The 25,513-nt window shown below is 50.7% G+C and overlaps 8 protein-coding genes across 8 annotated transcripts; 3 read left to right on the forward strand and 5 right to left on the reverse strand.

The window, feature by feature from the left end:
* Positions 1–19: 19 nt before the first annotated feature.
* Positions 20–1,094, forward strand: ATNIH1004_005008 (uncharacterized protein; the record flags this gene model as incomplete). The annotated part of the gene is made up of 3 exons (XM_033569668.1): positions 20–511; positions 580–810; positions 861–1,094. The coding sequence occupies 3 exons, from the start codon at positions 20–22 to the stop codon at positions 1,092–1,094; spliced, it is 957 nt and encodes a 318-aa protein (XP_033428474.1).
* A 671-nt stretch (positions 1,095–1,765) lies between these two features.
* ATNIH1004_005009 (uncharacterized protein) lies at positions 1,766–2,944 on the reverse strand (the record flags this gene model as incomplete). Its single annotated transcript, XM_033569669.1, has 1 exon — positions 1,766–2,944. One exon carries the CDS (start codon positions 2,942–2,944, stop codon positions 1,766–1,768), a length of 1,179 nt encoding a protein of 392 aa, XP_033428475.1.
* A 429-nt stretch (positions 2,945–3,373) lies between these two features.
* Positions 3,374–5,323, reverse strand: ATNIH1004_005010 (TCP11 family protein; the record flags this gene model as incomplete). The annotated part of the gene is made up of 2 exons (XM_033569670.1): positions 3,374–4,303; positions 4,394–5,323. The coding sequence occupies 2 exons, from the start codon at positions 5,321–5,323 to the stop codon at positions 3,374–3,376; spliced, it is 1,860 nt and encodes a 619-aa protein (XP_033428476.1).
* A 4,657-nt stretch (positions 5,324–9,980) lies between these two features.
* On the reverse strand, positions 9,981–13,157 carry SOG2 (putative cell morphogenesis protein Sog2; the record flags this gene model as incomplete). The annotated part of the gene is made up of 4 exons (XM_033569671.1): positions 9,981–12,051; positions 12,110–12,462; positions 12,525–12,636; positions 12,727–13,157. 4 exons carry the CDS (start codon positions 13,155–13,157, stop codon positions 9,981–9,983), a joined length of 2,967 nt encoding a protein of 988 aa, XP_033428477.1.
* Positions 13,158–14,220: 1,063 nt separating this feature from the next.
* rsm25 (mitochondrial 37S ribosomal protein mS23) lies at positions 14,221–15,089 on the reverse strand (the record flags this gene model as incomplete). Its single annotated transcript, XM_033569672.1, has 2 exons — positions 14,221–14,566; positions 14,659–15,089. The coding sequence occupies 2 exons, from the start codon at positions 15,087–15,089 to the stop codon at positions 14,221–14,223; spliced, it is 777 nt and encodes a 258-aa protein (XP_033428478.1).
* A 678-nt stretch (positions 15,090–15,767) lies between these two features.
* Positions 15,768–17,915, forward strand: ATNIH1004_005013 (pentatricopeptide repeat protein; the record flags this gene model as incomplete). Its single annotated transcript, XM_033569673.1, has 1 exon — positions 15,768–17,915. One exon carries the CDS (start codon positions 15,768–15,770, stop codon positions 17,913–17,915), a length of 2,148 nt encoding a protein of 715 aa, XP_033428479.1.
* A 3,834-nt stretch (positions 17,916–21,749) lies between these two features.
* Positions 21,750–23,800, reverse strand: ATNIH1004_005014 (KH domain-containing protein; the record flags this gene model as incomplete). Its single annotated transcript, XM_033569674.1, has 8 exons — positions 21,750–22,317; positions 22,367–22,575; positions 22,634–22,798; positions 22,862–22,914; positions 22,986–23,007; positions 23,198–23,362; positions 23,433–23,512; positions 23,590–23,800. The coding sequence occupies 8 exons, from the start codon at positions 23,798–23,800 to the stop codon at positions 21,750–21,752; spliced, it is 1,473 nt and encodes a 490-aa protein (XP_033428480.1).
* Positions 23,801–24,418: 618 nt separating this feature from the next.
* ILV6 (acetolactate synthase regulatory subunit) lies at positions 24,419–25,466 on the forward strand (the record flags this gene model as incomplete). Its single annotated transcript, XM_033569675.1, has 2 exons — positions 24,419–25,218; positions 25,289–25,466. The coding sequence occupies 2 exons, from the start codon at positions 24,419–24,421 to the stop codon at positions 25,464–25,466; spliced, it is 978 nt and encodes a 325-aa protein (XP_033428481.1).
* Positions 25,467–25,513: the final 47 nt, after the last annotated feature.

A 25,513-nucleotide genomic window follows, 5' to 3' on the forward strand; every position in this document is an offset into this window, starting at 1 on the left:
ACTGTCGGTCCCATCCATCATGCATTTTCCCGCCAAGTTCTCCATCGCTATGCTTGCCGCGCTGGCTGCGAGCTCCGAAGCCAATATCCATGCTCGCAAGAATTTTATCCACCACCGCGAACTGAACCAGCCCGGGTCGTCCAGCACCGTCTTGCCGACTCCCGTCCAGAGCACCACCAGTACCACTGCGGCCGCTCAAACTCCCGCAGTCCCGCAGGAGCCCCCGGTTGTTCCCCCGGTTGCTGGATCCTCCTCGTCCGCTATTCCGCCTTACCCTTCGTCCTCGAAGATTCCCTCCTCTTCCGCCGCCAATGGCCAGACTTCGTCTACCATCACCAGTGGGCCCGTTCCTCCTCTGTCCACCGGTTCCACTGGTGGTTCCGGCTCTGATGGCAACTTGCCTGGAACCGAGGATGTGACCCTGACCTACACTGTGGGCACCGGTACCTCCAAATCCGTTGTGGTCACGACCATTCACAAGACTGCTACGAACTTGAAGACCGTCTACGCCGTATGTTCTACTCTTGTTTTCTTTTCCTTGATCCGCTTGGGATAGGCGTACTGACTTATCGTATCCAGACCCCCAGCGCAGGCTCCGGTAGCTCGGACAACGGCTCTGGCAACGGCTCTGGCAACGGCTCTGGCGAGGACGTCACCACTCGCCATTCTGCCTCTACTTCCACCGTCAGTGTTATTGCTGTTCCTACTGGTGGCGCGGGTAACGGAAACAACGGTCAGGGTGAGAATGGCCAGAACGGACAATGCGTCCCTTCCACTGTCACCGTCACCGCTACTGATACCGTCACTGTGGTAAGTTTCTTGAGCTGGGAGGACGCAGAATCATGACTGACGCATATCAGACTGCTGCCCCTGCTGCTACCGTCAACCCTGGTTCCTCGAACGGAGGCAACGGCGCCGATAAGGGAGATGATGGTGATGAGCAAACCACCACTTCTACCACTACTGCCCGCCGTACACCCAGCAGCAGCGCTATCCCCACACCCAGCAGCTCCGGTGTCCCCACGCCCTCGGGTTCCCTGACCAGCAGCAACGTGGCCTTGCCTACCATTGTCCGCCGTCGCCGCATCATCTAAGGCGAACACAACTCATGGAGCATCGAGGTTGACCATCTGTAACTAAGGTTTCCTTGTCTTTCTTCTCCGCGTTCAAGTATTCGCGCAGGCAGTGTATCTATATGAGAGGATCGTCCTGATTTACTTCCGGTACAAACTTTGGTCGTTGATAAATCGTTTCCTTTTTAAACTTATTCCCTTTCTCCCACTGCACGCGGCGAGAGACGTCGTTGATCGAAATTTTTTTATTGCTTTCTATTCTTACGGTTTGGAATCTATCCAGCCTTTAAAACAACAGATGTGTTCTTGTTTTCGTTTCTGTTGATCTCTCATTCCCCGGAGAAGAAAACCTACCTTTTGGAAGTCTTGGTGTTGAGGGGTCATGCTCAGCTTCGGGCAACCAGGATGTCAACAATCGCCTATTCTAAACTCCGCGGTGATTTTAGGGGTGGAATGCTATCTTGGATCTTACGGGTCCAACAAAACATCACGAACTTATAGACTGTCACGAATGCGAATCTTTTCTTTTTATTCCTTTCCCTTTTCAGACAGCACCAGACATCGTAAGGTCATACCATATACAGTAGATGCAGATCTGAAATTGCGTGTAATAAACCGTTAATATACATTAATTAATATCCCGAATTTGGATAGCGGTATCACGCCCAACCCATGGACATGGAAGAATCACATCACACCATCACGGCGCCCACACCTCTCGACACGCGATCCCTCATGACTAGCCAATCCAACCAGGTCACGCCTTGAACCAAACAATCCGCCAGGTCATCCAACTTGCCAATCTCAACTGATGGATCCATCTGGGTCCTCGTTCTCGACGGCGAATTGGACCTTTTCTTCCCCTGCCCCTGACCGAGCCACTGTGCCAGATACGCTTCGACCCACCGTCGAAGGTCGGGATCATTCCCAATCTGGATCTTACTCCCTACCCTTCTCGTATCGTTACCATCGACGATTTCTGAGGAAGAGGAAGAGGTCAACCACCGGCCCACCAGATTAATCTTCAATTTTTTTCCATCCCGCGAACTAACCGTCTTTTTCTTCTTCTTCCCAGCTTCTTGATCCTCTTCCATCTGTTCCTGAGATAAAGACGAAGACAAAGACGAATTAGAGGAGGAAGAAGAAGAAGAGGGAAAAGAAGAACTCCAAAACCTCAACACCCTCCTCGGCTCGACCCCCACCACAACAGGGGCAAAAACACCACCTCGTTCACGCGCTAAAGTACACAAAACCGCATACAACATGCCCTCGAACACACCCACGCGTAACGTCCACTCCTGGACGGCGCTGGCGCCTCCTGAGCGGAACCGTTGCCGCTCGATCAGCACGTGCGTCGGTCGATAGGTCGATAGCAGCGTGGTAAGCAGGAAGTAGGCGTGCGGGGCATATACAGAAGGGGAGAAGTCTTCTTTTCTTTCTGTTTCTGGCTCGTTCCCTGTATCTATCCCTGTTTCTGTTTCTGTGTCTGGTCCTGTTTGGATACCTTTCTCCTCAGTTGAAGACGAGAGAGGGTCGTCCAGGGGGAGACTAGATACGGAGAGTCTCTGCCAAGCATTCAAGATTGGGATTGGAGGTAGGTTGTCTACATTCGTAGGGTCACCTCTCGGGACAAGAAGATGCGCAAATGCCAGATTTCGAATCCCCATATCAATACTAAGAATGCTCATCCCCCGACCAGGGGAGTCGGGTTGGACGTTGCATGTCAATTCGGCATGCAGTCGCTGGATCAGCGCGGCTTTGGGACCAGATGATCGGATGCCCGTTGTGTGGGCGATTTTCTGGAGCTGGGCGACTTTCAGTGAATGCAGCCAGGACGATGTCGACTGGAGACATGCTGGCGAGAGACGCATGGTGGTGAGTCTGATGCATTGCTGAAGACGAGGTCTAGGATATTGGACCGGCACGTGCCATTCCGCTTACATCAGCATCACAGTACTGTCTCTAGTTATTACGTTGAAACTGCACACGATTGACTCGAGAACCCTTGGATTACTGATTGGCCTACTATACACCGGCACCGACATCGGGAGAACCCGTACATCCCCAGTCTATTAAAACAATGCCCCAGCTGGAATATCCTGAACCAAAACCTTGACATACCGACGCCAATAACTGCCTCATGCTAAACGCTGCAAAGTCACAAAATAGCCCGCACAAAACACCCAACTCCGTTCAACTTCACTCGGCGATCATATCTGTTTTTAGAAGAGTTACCAGAATAGATCCCCAGAAGTACAAAAAAAGAGGCAGGAAAATATCTCCAAGAGGATGCTCCGGCCTCAACGTGTCAACGAACGTGCCACGTCAGTCATCTCCATCGGAGATACATGGGATGTCGCCACGTCAGTCGGTGACACGCTCTCGCGCACGTAGAGAATCGGTGCCCATACCTTCCAGTGGAGAACGCCCATGTGTGCCAGTCGCATTGAGATCCGTTCAACGTCGTAATGTTGTTGTGATACTGTCGACTGCGGATGGCCTCGTTGGGACTCACAGATCGCCAGAGGTGACATCGTCAGATACTTCTTGGCCGAGTTAAACGTGGCAGCCAGTAGTTTTTCTCGCAGGGAATTCTGGAAAAATTGAAACAATCCGGCCTCGTTTGACAGGTGCCACTCCAAGGCAGCCTCAATGGGTGCAATCACGTTGTCCGACACCATGGCGTCGCAGCAGCATGCCGCGCACGCGAACCGTGCGATTTCCAGCGCGATGCACCGTACATTTTTTAACCATTGAGGGGACCCCCGGAAGCAATCTTCATTCTCCTCCATCAGCGACCCGATGCGCGAGCGAAACGTGGCATACGTCTGCGCCGGTGCCGAAAGATACCGTTTTTGCGTATGGATGTACGATTCAAAAATAAACCAACAAATGTCAAGGTTGATGAGGTTCTGGAGACAGGCCCGAAGCTGCCACAGCCGATCCGAGTCAAAGATGAACGTTTCCGGGAACGCCTCGGGGCTGCGAAACTGCAGCAGGGATTCAGATATGCCTCGAAGTAGCAATGAGATGGGCCAAAAGCTGTCGGTCTGAGCCGATTTCTCCATCCGGCGGAGCTCTCGTTCACGGAGATTGAGATACCAAAGTCGAGAAGACTCGACGCGGAAATTATCCCTTTCGATCTTGCCCCGGAAGTACTCCTGCAGAAATGGGATAGTATCCTCGATGAGAAGTACCCGAAATGCGCGGATTTGATGGTTCGCCACGTCCTACCAAGCCCATTAGTGTCTTATCCTCTCCCGAATGCCCGCTTCCAAACCAAGGGTGTTAGGAGGGGAGGCGGAAACCCGTCCGCTTACCAATTTCATAGCCTCCAAGATTGCGAATAGCGTTTGGAGACCGCAGACGACCTCGGTGGAATTCTGCGATCGCGAGCCCGAGCTGATCTGCTCGACCATAGTATCTGCCCATTCATCTCGCATAGGGGCGCAATGAGTCTTGAGTAAGGCCGCCAGCCATTTAGCTACGCCTACCATATCCAGAACCCCCTTCTGGATTTGTTGCATTAACAAGGCCACCTCGAGGTTTTGCATGACACTGGGGTGGTCGCGCTCGGGAACGAGTGTCTTCAGGACATCCTGCAACGTCTCGAACATGGCAGGCAGACGGGGCTCAAAACTCTGTCGCTGATCGACCGGAGCATCCTGACCTCCGTCGTCCTCCCCTTGAGAGGCGTAATATGCGTAGATGCTGATCTCCACTGCCATAGCTTCCCAGTAGTCTGTCGCCTCCCTCCGTTTTCGTCGCCCCTTTTCACCGTCCAGATCCGGTTTGAAATGCAGGTCCCGATCAAAGTTGGCATCCATCCGGAGGTTGATATTGCTCATGATGCAGGGTAAATCGAGCTCGCTCAAGGTGCTTTTGGTGACGGGAGGGTGTCGTTTTGCTGATGCCAACAGCCTTTGTTCCTTGGCACCGAGCTCCAGCGCCGTCGGAATATTCATCATTGCTTTAGACGAGAGAGATGTGCTGGAGGCCATTTGAGGGGGTCCTGACCCTCTCTGACATGCTTCGTCATCGTAGGTCAAATTCGCTGGTCGGCGACGTTGATTGACATTTGGCGCACCCCTAGTGCTATTCGTATCCCGGTGATCCAGGGAATCATTTTTTGGCGAGTCCTTGGAGTGGCTGCTTCCCCCATATGTCTCCAGAGGACAATCCGCACCTTCCTCCTGTTTCCCAGGCGTGTCCCGCCGTGCCTCTTTTGTCTTCTGGAGATCCATCTCCATCCGGGTTTGTTGCTAATCGATCTCCCAGGTGATTGGGCGTAGGACGGACAGACAAGCGAAATAAACCCCGGAGAGCTTGAGTGAGTTAGAAACTATAATAATTGACCTCGCTGCGTTAGATCAAAAAGGCCACGGACATTTCTTGTTAACGGAAGCAAGGCACCGTAGCCCTACACTAGCCCTTTTTTTTTTGCTTTATTGACTTTGTGTCAGTCCTTACCGAAGTCGAGGGGCAACCAGGCGAGGGAGAAAGAATAGTACTCTGTACTCACCTGAGATTGGCGGACGATCGGCAATGTCGATCCAAAATGGACAGTAGCTCCTGCCTAATATTTTTCTTTTTCTTTTTCTTTTTTTTTTGGGTTCTCTCCTTGGAGGCAGATCAAGCTATGCTCGAGTATGGAGATTAGGGATATATAGTCTTCTTCTTCCCCCCGCAGAACCAAGCACGTAGGGACAAACAGGCCAGTATGTATGTATGGGACAGGGAGAACAGGTCCAAAGGGCGAAAATAGAAAGGGAGAGAGAGAATTGCCCTGTGCTAGGAGCGAGCGATCTATGCGACAGCGATATCGATGATCAAAGGGCAGGATAGCAAACAAACGGCGGTAGCTTCGCTGCAATGCTGAAAGGAAACAAGTTGACACCCACCAACAAATCGGCGAAATCAGATTGGCAAAGGGGCCAGGATAGGACAGTAGAGACTTGATATAACCAATGACTTATGACGGCATTCGGACAATAGAGAACAACCATGTGTGGAGTTAGGACATTCTAGGAAGGTCGAAAATAAATTACACCCTGGAGACGGACTAATGAAGACAGCCCAAATAAAGATAAAATAAATAGAATGGAATTAAAAAAAAATCCCTAGCCAAGAGATCGTGACGGGGAGTTGCTGGGTTCAGTATCGAGAACAGCACGGACTAAAAGTCCAGGGAATCCGAGATAAAAATAAAAATAAAAAAAAAAGTGAGGCTGAGTAGAGAGAGATCTAGTAAACGCTTGCAGCTACGAACTTCCCGGCTCCAGTTTGCAATAAACGAGGGCCGACAAAAAAGAAAATTGAAAACGTTTTTTAACACGACGACCGACACCCCTAGTCGCATAGTGGATGACGTGGGAGAACTGAGAAGTATTTCGGCAATGAAGTTGCGGAACGCAAGCGGCCCATTGCTCGTTCACCCTACATCGAAACCGTCTCCGATCTGGTCTGGTGCTAATGAGTGGGCATGGGTAAAAAGGCATCATTCCTAACGGCCGCGCGAGGGAGCCCAAGTCCAAAATCCCTGGACTCTCTCTAGGTCTGCATTCCTCACAATGACAGGGCACGGTATCGTGTACGATCCGAGGCCGGACGTGTGCCAGACACAATGCTGCTACCCGGTAAAGCGACGGTCCCTTGAAGCAGGGAGATGTGATGGGGAGGAGAAAGGAGGGATTTACTCCTCAGGCGCCACCAGTTCTTAGTCGGAGACGCATTAGTAATAAGACAAAGGAGATAAAAAAGGATTGGGGAAATAGATAAATTGAAAAAAAAAAAAAAAAATCAACCCTGTCAAATCGATAACTAAACCAGAGAAGTGGATGAGAAGAAAGGCAGGAACAAGTCAGTCATGGAATGTATTACTTCCTGCCATAGGGAGTCTTTTCGGTGTATTCACCCACAATATGCAGATTGATGCAGCTTGCCGCCACTGTGTTCAGATGGATTTGTCGATACCTACTAGTTGGAGATAATCATCCCACTCTGGCAGAGGGTGTACATAGGAGTATTTTGTTATTTCCCCTTTCGAATGAAATGGAAGCGAGTCCCAGGCCAGGGGGCACAGAGCATAGCAAGTGGACATTCCAGTCTCAATCCGTCGATCTCAAGGCCAAACTCTCTTTAAAGAGATGTCCAAGTCGAGTATCCTTTATGCATCCATCCTCGTTTTCTTTCCACCATAGCTCTCCAGGCGAAGACGGACTCGGTACAGAGTACAGAGGACATTACTTTGAATATTGATTGGGGTGATTGCCTTTGTTGCCTTTTTTTTTTTTTTTTGGAGTCCCAATAAAATGGTCTCTGAAAGAAAAACGAGTGCCAGGGTTGTCCATCGTGATAAGCATATTCGACTGACGGTCATGCGGCCATCACAGTCTTCATCTAAGTACCCTCGACTATCCTGGAGGCATGGCTCCTACTTCCCGATCGGTGGCCGAACTGGCCGGGTTCCTCCCGGCTTTCTGTAAGGCCATCAAATTACTTTTAAAAAGCAAATGCTCCACCCTGTTGTAGGTAGTTCTCGTAATCTACTCCAGATTATCGTACGCAACATTGGGCATAATATTTCAGAAACCAAGCCTGTTCTGCCCACCGACATTTCGGTGCTGCATTTGTGTCTTGTTGTGGCCGCGGTCAGGATCACGCGCTACACCGTGGATTCCATCCAGAAAATACTGTAGTGGCGAATGGCACCAGGGAACAGGGGAAGTATCCCAACAGATTGATACTCCGTACTTGATAGATAAAATCTCCAAGAGCGCTAGACTAGTCAGAGCGGATTCCTGCGTGGATGGACTTGAGTAACTAGTGGTTTGACCCCCTGCAAGCGCCGATTAACGCGCGGGATGGACACTCTGTGGATCGACAAGGAGACCATCATTTAAACTCGGGGCTCCCCTAAGACCTGAATCTTAAAGGCCACCGTGTCAGGGGCCGCAAAAGAAGCGAGGCAGTCCTTTCTCTAGATTTCAGGGTTTGATTTGGATCCTTGGGGAAATGGGAGGACCAGGCGAATCAAGGAGGTTGTTGGAGCATGGGAAAGCATATACGCTTACCGCCTCACTTTTCGGAGGGCACTGGTCACAACGATCGCTGTGGGTGTGGTCGCCTCATTGTTCCGGAACTGTTCGGAGGAGTATCAATGAAGTCAGAGGCCAGGACCAAGACGAATCGCGTTAAAGCCTCCATAAAGAGCGGTGTTCATTTGGCTTCCTTGGGTCTTCCAGATAAACCGCTCATCCTGGGCTGAGGTTGGGGTTCTGCACTCGTCAAGGCGATGTGTTGGGTGGAGGGACACCAATCACGAAGGTTCGATCGTACGATCGGGGTGAGAGGAAACTGATACCAGAATGAGGGATGGGATCCGAGTCTATTGACCCGATCTAGATGATCCAAATTCTCGAGGGACGAGGAAAGAAAAAGCTGCTGAAAACGAGGCCTTTTTCTGTCCCGTGATACCTCATGACTGACAGGCCCTAGCCCTGAGCCCTATCTGGGGCATGTGATCGTGGAAGGCGACAGACACAACGCTGACCTTGGACTTATGCTGTGGCACAGATTTTTTTAGTTTCGAAATAAATCAGATCGACTGTCCTTTTGAGACTATTCCTTATAGCTACAGGCCTACGGGGTATTGTGTGTATTATTTGTGATTGTTTCCGAAAGACAAAAGAACAATGCTCTACCGTGAAGATACATTTTTATCTTTTTCTTTCTATTATTATTATTTTCTCTGTTCTGATTATCTTGCATTCTTGTTTTTAATCCTTTGTCAATACTAGCATGGAAATCCAATGATCCTTGGTCTTCGAATATATATCCGTCGCTATTCCGGTAATAATATATGCTTTAATATCAACCCCCTCAACCGACAAAAACCAACCACCAACCTCAACACTCACAATAGCTATAATATAAGTACTCAGGATCTGAACAGGACCCCAACATTTCGAAAGAGAAAGGTGCGTGCTGCTGGCCGTCTCGTCCGACTTCCGGGTTGGTCATGGTTACGTCGCGTGCTGCTTGCCTACCTGCTCTTCGGTAACGCAATCCAGAACATCTCCTAGTGTTCTAGGGGTTTTTTTGTCGCTAAGTGATGTGGATGTCCCTGTCACAAGAGTGACATTTCATCTGGGGGTCATGGAGTCTGGGGGACAAAAGAGTGTGGGGGCGTGATTCGGTTCTCTACGTCCGCTGTGGCTATGGATGCCATGTTCGTCGATTCACTGTTAAAAGATAATGGATATTGGTGTTGGCCATTCCATGCATCAGATAATGTGCATATTAAGGAACAATGGTGATGGTGACTTCATCTATCTACTGACGTACACATGCTGTGCCCTGTATCAAATGACCGGTGCTGAATTTCGCCTTGTTTTCATCATCTTAATTTACTATAAAACACACGCTATGCAAACTATTTCAGGGAGAAAGAGTCAACGCTATATCCGTACACCATCCGAATTGGGCGATCCTTTCTTTTGTTTGTTCCCGAAACAAGTCATGAGACTATGTGTACATCTAATTTCCAATCAAATTGCACTGGATAGTATGGCCTGCCGTCAATAAAAGGCTGTTAGGTAAGTTGTCGTTCGCCACTGCCGGACCCGGGCAATGCTTGCCCTCTTATTCAAGCGTGGGTGGACGCAGTCGTCCGATTTGGGGTTTGTACGGGCCTTTCGGCCAAGTTGGAAGCCGAAGCTCCACAAATCATCGATTGGAGAGACTTCAAACTTCGCCCACAGACAGCCAACGAGAGGTAACGCACAATCAGAAGAACAAGGGTGCAGCCTTCTGCAGCGTAACACAGAAAAGTATGTTAGGGAATACAGATTCCTCGCGAGACGAATGAAGAGCGGGGTCAACAGTGCCCTGCCCTTCCCCCCAATATTACCGACGGCTGAAAAAAGGTGCCTGATTAGGCATGGAAAGCAAGGAGTCCGCTCTCTGAAAGACGTCGCCCTCGAAGAATTTATCGCTGTACGCGCTTGCAGGAGTGGATGGTACGGTTGCCTGGGCAGCGGGTCCAAGTGCCGCACTCAAAGGGGTTGCCGGGAGGGCATTGGATTGGGGAGACAGGGTCGAATTAATATGGAAGGCGTTTGAGTTGGACACCGAGGTTTGATGTTGCGAATGTTGAGATTGTAGAGGGGGCCCATATATATTTGTTGGATTCGCAGAGGCCATATCCGCGAGATATGACCACGGAGAAGCTTCGATTAGCCGACCAGCTTCTCTACATGCCCTCTGAACCGGACGAAGATTCACGACGATTTCAAATGGAAGAAGCTGCATGCCTCTGACTTCGCGCATGTCAGTCACAAGGTCAACAAAAGATTGCATGAACCCTTTGCATAACTGCCAAAATTCGCGCTGATTACGCATTCCACCGCCCGGCTCCTTCACCTTCATATTAGATAGGCGCAGCCCTAGGGCTTCGGATACCTCCAAGCACACACGGCAGCGGCGGATAAGATTATTCCAGAGTAGCTGAATCCCCTCGCATTCCCGTGACTGTTCAGCTACCTCGAGACATCGCGTCAAATGTCGACGCGCTGCAGGCAAAGCCTGGAGAGCGGCGGTATATGCAGAAGTAAGTTGGTGGAATATTCTTTCGAAGTGGCGCTCCTCTTCTATCTCGTCCAAGCCGGTTAGGGGGTTGATACGAGGAACCACCGAGTTCGGCATTGGCGGGAATGATTCCCCTGAACGTGGGGTTGCAAGGGAGGAGGGCACAGATGGGTAGATTTGGTTTGATCGACTGCTCGACCGACTCCGTGCGCCGAAACTGAACGGAGTGGGGGCAAAACCTGGTGAGCTGACTGTAGACTGGTAATTCGAGGCGGCGGGCAATGGCCCACTTGCAGAGATCTGGGAGTGCTGGATTGTAGTGTCGCTCCGAAACCGCCGAACGGCAAAAGATGGTGCCCTTCCTCTTGTCGGCGTTACGGTTGGCCCGAGAAACCGCTCTGAGCCCACGGACACCTTGTGTATTTCTGGTATAGGCGGCTTATTGGCAGAGAGCCGTTTGCGAGCTACGGGGACCCCTAGGCTCACGCAAGCGTTGCGCAGCTCAATCACACTGCCATATATCATAAGCATGAGCGACCGTACGTAGCGCGCGTCGCCGTTGGCGACAATCTTTTCGAGATTGTTGCGCAGCTGTAGCCCGACGTGAGTGTACGCTATGACACACGTTTCGCACTCTCTCTTGACAGTCTCTTTTGATAGCCGTGCAAGTTCTGTATCGCCGTGCTGGTCATTTTCCGCCGCTTCAAGCGCTTCGTTGAGCTGATAAACGTGAGTGGAAGCGTTGTAAAATACTATCTCAAGGCTGTTTCGTCGGGGTTCGCCTCGTTTGATCACATCGAGAAAGGCAGAAACATGGGATTGGACCTGGAATAGAGCAAACAGAATCCCTTTGGCACTTTCAATGACAGGATCTCCTGCTTCTCTTTCACCTTTGTGTTCCGGCAAACTTGACATTCGATTCACATAGCCTTCTTTCAGACGTCGGCGTTCTCTGGGACTGCTAGGGCTGGAGGAATTGCTGCCACCTCCGGTGCCGGACGGCCTAGGCCGTAGGATTGACCCATAACTTAGACCACGCAGATGGCTGTTTCGATACGCCCGGGTTTCGTCCAGAGTCCCCAAATCGGTATTCTTCCGATTGATGACCCCCATTCGTTTATTTCGCATAGAGAAGGAGCCTTGAATGATGCCTTCGCTGTTACTCCGGTTGCGTTCGTTGAAGGTTGCGGTAGGTCGCTGAAGCATGCTGCTCTGAAAGCCCGGGCCCTGCCCCGAAGCAATGCGATAATGGGACTTGATTGGAATCGGTGGGGGACGTGATAGAGATGGCGACTTGGGGTCAGAAGCACTGTCACCAGTGCTCGGAATCACGGGGAAGCGGCTGCTCATGCCACGTTTGAAGGGTTTGGGTGTATCCGGCACGCCCTCGCTGGAGCGTAAAAATTAGCTCAGCCTCCGAAACCTATAGGCTAGGCAGGACATCGTACCTCATATCGCTGCGACTGTCATTCTCCGGGAATGCAACAGACTGCTTGGTTTTCAAGAATCTTTTAAGCTCCGCCGTGACCGCCACCTCTTTCTCATTGTCGGTTATAGTAGAGGGGCCAATTTCTGTTTCTGAACTCTCCAGGATTCGTCGTAGAGGATACCGCAAGGGGTTTCCAGCCACTTTCAGGATTTGAAGCTTGTTCATGTCGGAGACTCCAAGTGGTAGGTCATCAAGGCGATTTTGCATTACCGACAATACTCGCAGGGAGGTCAACTTCTTGATCTGTTCAGGGAGATGGCTGATCTTGTTCCGACTGATATCTAAGATCTCCAGAAGCGGCAACTTATAGACCTAGAAACACTAGTCAACACCGTAGGAATTTTATTCGTCTAAGCGTTCAGAGTATCACATACTCCTTTAGGAAATTCCCGGAAATTGTTTGCCCGGATATTAAGATATCGGAGATGAGAGCATTCCGCAAAGCGATACGGGACGTGGAATAAATGATTATTTGATAAGGAAAGTCTAGAAATCATCAGCCACTCATCTGGCCTTGGATATTTGCGGGATCTATCCCGACAAGAATATCATAGGCTCAGTTCTAAGACCACGTACCTTTCAACTTCATCTTTGATGGCATCCACTACCGCCTCGGGAATGCGGGAAATGTTGGAGTGGCCCAGGTCAATAGTTAATTTTGGCTTCACCACATCAGTAACTGCTTCGCTCCCTGCCAATGAGCGCTTTGTTTCTTGTATCCCATTGTCGACCGCGCGGCGGGCAAGCTCAATGGTTTCCTCCTGCGAGAGGAGCCGCGGACCCGAGTGCGACTTGCTGCCACTGTTATTTCCATCGCCCATTGGTTCATTGACCACCGTTGCTTCGTCCTCAATTCTGGCTGATCCCTCGGCGATTGAAGAGGATGATGAGGAAGCAGGGACATTATATTCTGGAGTCCGCCTGCTCCCATCCTCCTCGTCGGTCTCACCACGGTATGGACGAGTCATTCTGATCGCATCTTCCGGCCGAACCATAGTAGAGAGCATGGCTAATGCTTGATGAATTCAGTCGATCCGACTAACTCGTCAAGCCCCCGTTCACACCCTGGCCTGATATTAGGGATTTTATCTTTGAATTTGTATGATCAAATCAGATGACTAGAGTATCTCCGAGACGAGCAGGAAAACCGCGACGAAGCATGATCAACAACGCTGCAACAGCAGTAGTATCGGCGTGTTCGAAAGAGCGGACAGATTGCAAAGGTAGATACTCTTGGGACAGGGACTGGTTTCGAAGACAAGGCTGATGTGTTCGGCGGGTTCCAAATCGAGAGAGGTTCGTCTAAGGTTGAAGGAAGGGGAAGGGGGAGGAGTATCGATCACGGCGGTGAAGTGATGATGGAAGTATCAATCTGACAGGTTGTGTCGGAGGCCTGGTCCCGGTTGTTTAACCTGCAACCGAATGGTTTGCTGAAGTCAGTGCGACTTGAGGCACTCGTGAAACGCGGATAAAAGTGCCGCAGTCAATTGAGACGCCACCGTCCACAGGCCGTGGGATCACCAACGTCTCAAGGCCACCATCGCTCGGACAAGAGAAGAACGACAGGATTGTGGGAGCGAGCAAAATGGAATAACTCACAGCGTCGCAGGATGGGCGAGAGAGTTTCAGGATGCAGGATGAAGTCGGCACGGGAGGCGCGATAAGTTGGCCGCGATGATTGGCCCGACAGCTACTCCTACTAGTGGATGCTATTCAGCCCATAAATAGACAGAATTTCTCAAACCTATGAGACAGAATATAATTTTAATATAGTAATATAATAATACATAAATATATAAAATTTATAGAAGAACTGTGATTGTACAGTATCTACAATATCCCGTTCGAGTCGAGCATGGTCCCAGAACAGATAGCATTTTCTATGCAACGACAGATCTAACCGGGGACTTATGGCAGATCAGAGTAATAAGAGACAAAGAAATAAAATAAAATAAAAAAAGTCATCCAGTAATCCCGTAGTATACATAAGCCCTCAGGATGTTCAACAGAAAGCCTTGGGCAAAGCCAGTGAAATATTAATCGATTCTGAAAGTCACGCTTTCATGCCGCCTAAGGTGCCTTCGCGTTGGCGCCTTCGTCCGCCTCCAGAGTCTCTTCCAGACTCGAGATCTCTGGAGCACCGACAAATGCGGCTGCTCTCTGACCTTGGATTTGGGCTTCCACCTTCGCCCATTCCTTCCAGCGTTCATATTCCTTGTTCTCAAGTTCCATACCAATTTCCAGACGGGTTGGCCCAAAGGTGGCACCGGTGGCTTCAGCTTCCTCAGCGGAAACTCGTCGCTCAATATCCTCCTGTAATCGAAGACGGTAGAATTCGCTGCGAGCAATATCATAGGCCATGCTCTTGGTCATATTGGGAACGTTATTCAGGAGCCAAAGTTGGCGTTGAACCACACTGAACCAGATAACAGAAAAAAGGAACGTAGGTTAGCACAAGTCCAGAGTAATAAACCCAGAGAGGAATGATCTGATGACAGATCGCCGCACCTTTCACCGTCTAGTTTTTTCCCTGGTTGCTGGAGCCGGCTCCAGTCATATCTCTGAAAGTCTCGGCCGGTGGTTTCCAGTAACATCCGGGGTCTTGCAAGTTCCCAGGGATGGTCGCGGAAGAACTCTTTTCGCAGCTGATCCTCCTCGAACTTAATCTCGGTAGGGAGGAACATGCGACTCGCCTTCTTAGGCTTCGTCCGCTTTTCTTGGGTTTCGAAAACGACCTGCGACTTCGACGATCCCGGTAGCGTCCTCATGCGCTGTCGAACGAGCTGATGCTGAGGTGGCTGGTTTCTCACTACGACCTGAGCTGGAGGAATATCGGTGACTGCATCCACCCACTTGGGAAGTCTTGAGATTTTGCCGGTGGCCTTCTGCTGGAGGGCCGTCTGGCGGACACGCAGAGCCGTCAGGTTGTATTTGCCCATGGCGAATTCGGAACAAGGGCGGCCAAGAGGGCCGTTGACCGGGATTTAGGAAGATAGACGAGGAATTGGAGGGGAATATCAATGATGATGATACCTAATAATCAATCCTCAATAAGAGTGTGTCGGGAGGAGAAAAAGAGGATTGGCAATGGGCGGCTCCGATTGGACCGACGTGGGCTCCGCTCAAGTGCAAAAGCAAAAGCCAGAAAGAGAGAGAGAAAGAGAACGAAACAACCACTTTCTCTCAATCCACCCCCTTTCGTCCCTTCTACTCCCTCTTCGCCGGAGGTACTCTCACTCCATCCTGTCAATCTGTGTGAGATTTCTGGGGGATATGCAGGGCTAGCTCGATGCCATGATGTCTGCCATCTCATGCCTTCTCCCATTAGGTCCCAGAGCTCTCCCAACCCGCGATCGCCTTCGTCGCAGGGATTGGATTCGCGTGTCTCTCTCCATTGCAGTTCCATGTCTAGTCCAGAGTCGTTCCCCTACAATGTGTCGATCAGAAGACTCGGTTCCCGACGTCCTCGTCCAACTGTTGCCTCGATAGCAGATATTTTTGTCGGCTCCTTGGTGATGGCCGGCTACTGCCACGAGCACTCCCCTCGTGGCCGAGGGCTATCTACATTATCGATGACGGCGTCAAGGAGAAATATGGGAGCGTTACGGGACAAGAGAATGCTGACTACTAGACAATTGTCGAAAACTCGACTGAAGTATATGGGGTCCCCAGTCGAGCGTCTAGGAGAGGCCCAACAACATCCAAAAGTTCACCGGCTGTTTGGGTCTGGGATTGCGCAACGAGTGGAAGAAGATGAAAATGGGTCAACCCTGATATCGAATAGAGCGACTGGGAGGTTATCATTGACCGGACGACCCGACGAAAATGTGGAATCGGGTTGGGGGGAACGCTTAGGCGAAAATTCGTCATCACAACATGTCTCTAAAGTCTCAGATCCGGAACCGCCGCAAACCGCCAGTACAGAGCTATCCAACGATTCGAATTCTGCCATGAATCAGGCCCACAAAGATGCACCACAACCGGAGGAGCATGGCGAGCTAAAGTGCTATGGTTACAAAGGGAGAAAGAGCCCCAAAGTGTCGCTATTGCGATCAACCAGGAAATTATATGCTCAGTCTCTTGGGAAATCACTCGACTGGGACTCAGCTCTGAAGAGCGTTATAGATGATAGTTGGGTCGAACCACAGCCACCTCGCGCGAAAGAATTACGAGATGCCACCGACATCAGGTCGGTCCAGAGGCTTCTTGACGTACTGTGGGATGAAAAGAAGTTGAATCATTATGTTTTTCGTTTATACAGAGACCTCCCTCATCCTGGAGTCGCATGTCTTTCGAAGCGCTCACGGGGAGCGCTCCTACGTCGATTCGCTAACCCTCCCAACCGCCGTTGGGTGGACGCTCGCCGCTATCTCGCGTTGGTGGAGGATATGATCGTTGCTAAACTCCCTATGTCCCGTTCTTTGTGGAGTTCAGCGATTCATCTCGCAGGGCGAGCGTCGGGCAGAGTGATCAAGGCAGACCTGGTGAGGTCAATTGGCATTTGGCAGCAAATGGAACACGTGGGTGGAATTAAGGCGGATAGCGTGGTTTTCACTATTCTGTTCGACATAGCCATTAAAGCCGGCCAATTCACCGTCGCGGATCGGCTCTTGGAGGAGATGGCGAAACGAAACATCAGCTTTGGTCGTTCCGGAAAGGTCTCGAAAATGTACTACTATGGCATGCTCCACGACGCTGACGGGATTCACCGGATGTTCGATGAGTTCGTGTCTAGCGGAGAAATCGTGGATACGGTGGTCCTCAACTGCCTATTAGTATCGTTTCTTCGCGCCGGGGAGGTAAAGACCGCCGAAGAATTGTATCGTCGCATGATCCATGGGCAGAAGCTCGAGGAGCCGTCCCACAGTTTTGGGCCGAGCTACGCATCCGGCTTGATTGACTACCGGGCGAAATCCAAGCAAGTAAACCGTGTCTTACAGTTATCTCAGGCTCTAAAGGACCGATTACCCGACCATCACCGCGTTCTCCAAGAGGCCTTTCCTATGGTTCCCGATACGCGGACATTCCATATCTTTCTGTCCTACCATGCTTATCAGACAGGCAGCTTAGAGTCATTTATGTCGATATTGAAGGACATGGAGACGATCTACACGATTCCACCGCGCGGCATGATATATTTGTTACTATTTGATGGATTCGCTCACCATGGTCGAAAGAAGAAGGCTTGGACTGCTGAAAGGCTGCAGGAAACATGGAGAGCGTATCTGGCTGTCCTCTACGAATCCAAAGCGAGATTCGCGGAGCGTTTCCCCACCTCGGGGAAGTTGATCTGGCAAAACCCCCTGGAAAGCCATGCTCCAGGCGATTCCCGTACACACACACGGACACCCGGTGACTTATACACCCCGTTGCCGTCCAGCGAGTCGAATCAGAATGACCACGTTGAAGACCATGCTCGAACAGAAACACCGAGGGAAGAAACAGAACGCTATGCGAACAATAGGATGGTCGAGACAGAGGAGGATGTGGATATGGACGCGTTGTTTGACAGCTCAACTCGGAGCAGACAATCGGAGCACGACTATCTTGCAGTTCTGGAACGCCAGGTCGAGAATGGGGTATTTCTGGGCCGCCGGATGATCATCATCATTCTCCGGGCCTTTGGCGCCTGCTGTGGACCCAAGGCGGTTATGGAAGTCTGGCTTAGGATGGAGAGCATATGGCAGCCTCAGAAACGTAAAGCGCTGGACGTGCTGGCTGTCAAGGAAGAACTCGAGCGACAGATTCACCGGCGGCGGTATTGAAGTTGACTGAGTAAGTTTAGGACATGTACATTAGTATATACAATAGACCTGTTTATATACCCTCCAGATTTTTTTGTCTTTGCATGTGTTGATGTTGTAAGTTGAATTGGTCGTGTAGGAATAAATGATCGGTTATTTCTCGACCCAAGTAATAGTAGTATTGGTAGACTATGCTCTACTTGTTGAATTAAAAAAATATAAGGGAACCAGCTATTTTTATTAATCGTTAGCTACTTACAAGCCGTCTAGTAAAGTCCCCGAAAGAGTAAATGCCCCTAACTGTGATAGAACTCCAATATTCTCCTTAAAGGAGCGTAGCTATAACTTTAGCGAATCCTGCCCAAGGGAGACCTCAATCAACTCTCATTTTCTTCGCTACATTGTAGGCACACACGGAGGTCGAGTCCTGAAAGCGAGTAAGCTAAGAATGCCCCATGTCTGTACAGCATAGAAAGGGATGTCATTATTATTGGCGTATTTGTACCAACACTACCGAAACTGATCCGTTGCATTCTGGGTAGAGACATCAAGAGATAGAGACCAAGGACAAGTCTAGTCAGAACTAAACAGGAATGGAAAGATGGCTGAGAAGGCTGGTTGCATGGCCCCTAGCTAGTCCTGGCCATAAGTACTCCGTGTTAGCTGTACTCTTCTGAATCCCTGGACCCTGTTTATATACAAGGAGTTGGAATGTAAGCCAACCTGATCTACGGGGTACAAATGTGTATTATGCCATGTGATAATAACCAGGTTCTGGATGGTCTCAAGGCTGAAACAAAGAATTAACAGAGGGATATAGTATTCAATGGGTTATGGACTATCGTAAGACAGGGAGCAATATCGAAGTAGTGATGCATTAGGGCTTACTAGAAGATATGAGGGGTGCTAATTTCATGATTCTCCTATATATCATATAGATATAAGCACATATACACCCCAAGGTTACCAATACTGTATTTGCTTTACTTGGTACTCTCTTGCGATCATGAAGGTGGTCAACAGGTACTCAGGCAACCAGGCCCCAACCAGCGGTTTACTGACCTGGATCCCAGCAGGATGGGCACCGTATATCCAGCTTATCCCTCCGGCAGGCTCCTGCCTAGTATTCCTCCCACATGTATTCGGTCTACTTAATGGAGCGCTTCTGACCAAGCCTTTTCCAACAGAGCTGCTTGTGGTGGTTCGGAACCAGCTTTTGGTTTGTGGGGGGCATCGTGGTCTGTGGTTTCCTGGTGGAATAAGTTCTTCAAACAGTTTGATGAAGCAAAAGTAGATAATCAGTAACTAGAGTCAGGTGATAAGATTAGTAATAGATAAATACTGCCAATCAGTCACATGTTTGGCAAGGCGGTCAACACTCGCGATAAACAAAAGAGAAAAACTTCAGAATACTTCCTCAGTCCCAGAAGATGTGACGGAGATCATGGTGGGCGCCAATTTTAAGCGTCGGAAGGTGGATTTGGAGTTCTACTTGCATCGAGTATTCCGCAAAAAGTCGTTCCGGTGAGCATGTCACGTCGTCGTGGACTGGGATCACAGGCTAACGAATGACGCTCTAATCTGGGGGGGTTTTCTTTAGTCCTCTGCAGCGGGAGGTTATTACAGCAGCCGTTGACGGTTATGATGTCTTTTTGCAGGCGTCGACATCTTTCGGGAAGAGTTTGTGTTTCCAATTGCCCGCAGTGGTTAACCATGGCGGTTGGTTTCCCCCCACTAGTGTGTCGGTCAGGAGTAGCATCTGACTGGGATATCTGTTCTTCCGCGGTGTTTTGTCTCATTAGTCACTGTCGTTGTTTCTCCTCTTCTTGCTCTGATGGTAAGTGCGACACCTTCCGTAGAACGAAACGACATCGTATATTAAGTCCAGACAGACAGACCAAGTAAACGCACTACAAGCATTAGGAGTACCTGTGGCAACCATCAACTCAACAACCCCGACATCAGAGAGACGGGATATCATAGACGATCTCCTCTCAGGTCATCCCAGAACCCGTTTACTCTACGTCACCCCAGAACTATGCCAGACTGAGACATTCCGACGAAACATCCAGACCATTCACAAACAGGGAGAGCTCACTCGCATCGCGATTGACGAGGCTCATTGCATCAGTGTATGGGGTCATGACTTCCGACCGGCGTATAAAGAACTCTCCTGGTTCAAGCGGTTCTTAAAGAATCCCTCTGTGCCCATCAGTGCCCTCACGGCCACGGCGACCCCGCGAGTCCGATCCGACATTATCAACCTACTTGGTTTAGATCCCACCGTCTTGAAGATCTTCAACACCCCCTCTGCCCGTCCAAACATCCATTACGAGATCCGCTATCTGGAAGATTTCGCCGAAGACGCTGGAGAGCCTGAGGTGTTCCAGATTATCGATCTAGTCACCTGGTTCAAATCCATTCATGCTCGACGACAGGTGCGATTAGGCGCTACCTCTACTCCCCTCCCTCCGATCTCCGGAATCATCTATGTATCCCTGCGCTCGATTTCTGAGAGGCTTGCACACGAGCTTTCGTCATTGTGGGATGGCAATATCCGCGCCGTGGCTTACCATGCCGGCTTGTCCTCTCAAGACCGAACCCGCATCCAAATGGAATGGACGTCCCCGCAACCGCCGGTCTCAGAAGCAGACAACTGGACTCCTCCCGCATTCGACGTGATAGTCGCGACGAATGCATTTGGCATGGGAATCGACAACCCCCATGTCCGCTTCGTCGTCCACTGGAGCCCTCCTCGAAGCTTCGAGGGATTCGTGCAGGAATCCGGCCGTGCAGGCCGGGACAACCGCGCAGCTGCTTCAATTGTCTACTACAACACACAGGAAAGGGACCGGATACTTCATCGCCTTCGACGAGACGTGGAGAATGCCCACACCCGTGCTGGAGGCAGCGGACCAGGAGGAACGAGGACATCGAACTCCAGTGATAACAACAGCAGCAGCAGCAGACTCTCTGACATCCAGAACCAAACAGCCCGACTGCAGAGCTTCCAGAAAGTGATCCAATATTGCGAAACCACCAACCGATGCAGACACGAAATGATCAAAGAATTCTTCGGAGACTTCGAACTGGAGAGGATGGGATCGCAGGTTCCAGCAGCACCGGAGACAAATGCATCCGGTGCAAGCCCGTCGCCCTGCGACTTTGCCTGTGATTTCTGCAAAGACGGTCCCGATAATCTGGCGAAACGCAAGGCGAAAATGCCCCCCGAGAGTGCTCTGCAGGATTTTTCGGACTGCAATATCTCGTATTATTTGCGGGAGATGTTTCCTGGCTCCTTTGGCTCGTGCAAGTCCTGTGAATAGTGTCCAAAAATTCTAACTCGATATATAAGTTAGGAGGTGGTCTGTCTGGTGGGGCCGCTTCACTCTCTACCCTGCATATGACGATACCCTTGTAGCTCAGACGAGCGTGTACTTAACTTTGTTCTTCTAATGTGATAATGATCATCTGAAATGTGCTAATAGGGTTGATTGAGCTATTAGATTTGGGGGAGAAGGTTGTCTCTAAGCAACAGTCTCTTATTGAACCAAAAACAGCATACAACAACAGCACACACACAAAATACACAGGCGCTAGATTCCAACGTTTTTGCTCCCCGAATTGGGGTTGAATTCTGAATAGCACAGAGAACTATCAGAAAGGAGAGGTAAGGTTACAAAAATATGCCGGTATAATGGATATCTGTCGAGTCAAATGACGGTATGTATGTCATCGTGGCCTACTATATGAGATACCATCCATGGCTGAGTCTCAACACGTATGATTAATCTTTGTTAACGATACTGACGACACTACAGTCCAGGAGGCGGCGGGACCTAGAGAATTCCGAAATCAGTGCATGGCTTCAGGGTAAGTGTCTCGGAGGTCCCTTACGGCGCTGTAGCTGCTGCCACCCGGGGGAGGTGGGGGAGAACCAGACCCAGGAGGTGGTGGAGGTGGTGCCTCGCTGGCCGGAGGGGGCGGTGGAGGTGCAGGACTCTGTGACTGTGGTTGCTGTTGCTGCTGTTGCTGCTGGGCAGCCTGCTGGTAGTATTGATAGTAGGCGACATAGTTCTGATATCCCCCGTAGGCAGCATATGGGTCGGATCCATAATACTGCGCGTACTGCGCGCTGTAGTCGGCCGGGCTTCCTGACCCCCCTGCCCCGGCTCCTCCTTGTTGACCTGGACTGGCAGAAGTAGGGGGCGAGTTTTGGTGTTGATGATTTCCATATCCACCGCCGTAGCTCCCGCCACCACCACCATATCCATAACGGTCTCCTCGCTGACCGTAGCCTCCATAGTTGTGCTGGGGTGGGTTCTCCTTGAAGCGTTGATACTGCTCTCGGACATTGGCTAACAGGTCTTCACACAATTCTTTTGCATTCTTGACCTCGTTAGGGTCGGGCCCGCTGCGTTGCCTATATGTTAGTCTCTCTTTTATGCTCACCAAGAAGCGGGAACTCTTACGCAACGTGAAGGAACATCGGCTCATCGCTTTCTCTGCCGGAGTTAGGCTCCATAAAACCAGAGCCCCGGCCTTTGATCTGCACCTTGCACCGAGTCTTTTGCTGGATATGCTTGACATACGCGCCACCCTGTCCGACAACTTGAGCACGAAGGTTGAATCCAGGAAGCGGCTCGAGATCCACGGGAATCCGCTCTTCGGGCCATTTACGCTGCATACAGTCAGTGAGTTATTGCTAGTGCACTACCGTTTCCGCCGGGGTTTCATACACGGCCAAATTCGTCACGTTCCACAGGCTCTGGTTCCCGACGGCGGAATCGTCGTTCATCCACCAGATTGGGAAGTTCCTTTTTCATGAGGTCTTCGATTAAGACCACGGCCTTCTCAAGGCCTTCCTTGTTTGTACTCGTTACATGCAGGTACAGTGGGGGATTCTGTCAAAATATCCAAGTGCCGTGTCAGACGAAGCATTCACCTAACAGGGAGAAATCACATACCGCAGCAGTGGCCATGCTCTTATCCGGATAATAGTTTCCTCGAGTGGTGACATCTTAGTAAGAAAAATCATGAGCTTCCTGGACTAAACAGCTGACAACAGTAAGACTTGGAATGAAGGCGTACCGGCGCCAGTTTCTTCTTTAATCTAGATGTCACGCAGCGGAGGTCAGCAGATGCAAATGAGGGGATGCTATGAATGATTTAAACTCGGGTAAGCTACGGCCACAGCCACAAGAGAAGCAGGAAAAGAACAAAGGAAAGAAAACTTGGCCACGGCGTAAGCCAGTTTGCCACGTGGAGCCTGGAATATCAGCGGATGCAACAGGAATAATTACCATCTTCTGAGTAGAGCCCTTGGTCAGTGTATAGCGGTTGCGCAAGTCATTAATCTCAATGTCCCTGATATAATCTCCATCCGCCACGTAAACTTCGGTGTTCAACTTTCCCGAAGCATCTCCAGCAGACGGCGAAGCTGATTGCGGGGGTACAGGACTCGAGGTCTTGGTAGGAGATGGAATGGTTAGTACGAAAAGGGCAGGCTTTGGGGTCGTCATGCGGTCCAATACTCACCGAGCGGATTGGAGGAACATCTACATGTTGAATTCCCTTCTTCGCTTGCAATTGCGCATTGATCTTGGCCGCAGCAGCAGCTGTATTTTTTAATGCTAATAGTCAATCTCACCGTGACGATTTCTCCTGGGACAAAGGGGGAATGAATCTATCATACCAGCTGCGGCTGCAGGATCTGAGGGAGTGGAACTCTTGGGTGCGCCTGCGCTAGGGCTGCGTGCTTCTCGACTGAGGGGACTGCGAGTCCGAGTTTCAGACTGTCGCGACGAGGGAGACCGAGAACGACGGTCAAACCGCGAAGGGCGTCGTGGTTCAGGCTCGGTTTGGTCGAAGCGAGAACGCTTGGTACGGCGGTCATCGTCGGCCATAGTGGGAGCTCAGAGGGACCAGATAAGCAACCAGACAACTGACGACAGAGGTGAATGGTAAAAATGGGAAACTATGAGGGATAGCCAGCGAAGTAAGACAGGCCAGGACAACAATAAAGGACTTTCTCGGAGGTGGGTGGAGTTTCAGTTCATTGAGTCCGGTTGGTTAGTGGACACTAGCGCACTAAAGTACGCCGGAACCAATAGTAAGGAAGATGTAGGGAAGTAGGGGTTTTAAGAGCAAGGGAGTTAGATGTAATAGAGGCAATGGTAAATGGGCGGTGATGCGCTGGAAGGAATGAAATAATTCCTTTAAGAGTTGAAGAGTAGATCTCAAGAGAGAGAGAGAGAGATAGAAAGATGGATGAAGCCGAAGAAAACGGATGTCGAAGCTTGCAGACGCTCGCGATCATGTGCCTCGACACTAGATCAAATAAGTCCTAGCGGTACTGTCACGGCGTAAGTGACATACGCCTGAGTCAGCCAGCCGACGTCGGAAGACGAGAAGATATAAAACGCGATCGATGACTGTAATCCTCGACTCTCCCAACTTGACGGCCCTTCCTCCCTGTCTGACTCCCTTGCCTACCGGTCCTTTGCGGGTCCATTTGGGAGACAATGGCTTTCCGGCATCCTATGATGCTGTCCACGACAGCATCGGTGCCCTTTCGATCGGTAGCCTCCAGAACCTCTAAAATTGCGGCGACCCTTCCTCGATTCACCACGTCTCGCGCCTCGTCCAGTTCGACCTCGGCCCTGGCCTACAAGGCTTTGCATCGTCGTTCCCCTCTTCCGCTGCCTGTGTCGGATGCCTCCCCGCAATGGGATGCCCCTACGGCCGTCTCGTCGATCTTGTACGAGACCCCCGTTGCCCCGACGAACCCTCCGAAGCGGCATATTCTGAATTGCCTCGTGCAGAATGAGCCCGGTGTGCTCTCCCGGGTGTCGGGAATTCTGGCGGCTCGGGGCTTCAATATTGACAGCTTGGTTGTTTGCAACACCGAGGTCGAGGATCTGTCTCGCATGACCATCGTGTTGCAGGGACAGGACGGTGTCGTGGAGCAGGCCCGTCGGCAACTGGACGATCTTGTTCCTGTCTGGGCGGTTCTAGACTACACAGATTCGGCGCTGGTGCAGCGCGAACTGCTGTTGGCGAAGGTTAGCATTCTGGGTCCTGAGTTTTTCGAGGAGCTGCTTCAACACCACCGCGAGATCACAACCCCCGGCGAGACGGCCGATGGCCAGAAGGACAAGGTCGCCCAGGCTCAGATCCAAAAGCCTGAATTCCACCCTCGTAATCTGCCTCCCAGTCAGGCCCTGAGACACAAACATGAGCATCTCGATGCTATTACTCGCTTGACTCATCAGTTTGGCGGCAAGGTTTTGGACATCAGTACCAATAACTGCATCGTGGAGCTGTAAGTTTTAGCACACCTTCCAACACGCGCAGGCATGGGCGCCGGACAAGAAACTAATTGCGATTGACAGTTCCGCCAAACCCACCCGGATTGACTCGTTCATGAAGCTCATCGGTCCCTTCGGTATTCTAGAGTCCACCCGAACCGGCCTGATGGCCCTTCCCCGTTCTCCTCTCTTCGAGCCCAATGAGGAGATTGAGAAGGAGGCTTCTGACGTGGTTGATGCAAGCACCCTTCCTCCTGGTTAGTATGAATGATGTGAGAAATTGTTTTTAAGAGATAGTTCTATTGTAAC

This window comes from Aspergillus tanneri (assembly GCF_003426965.1).
Source record: "Aspergillus tanneri strain NIH1004 chromosome Unknown AapTan_3_pilon_pilon_pilon, whole genome shotgun sequence".
Lineage (NCBI taxonomy): Eukaryota > Fungi > Ascomycota > Eurotiomycetes > Eurotiales > Aspergillaceae > Aspergillus > Aspergillus tanneri.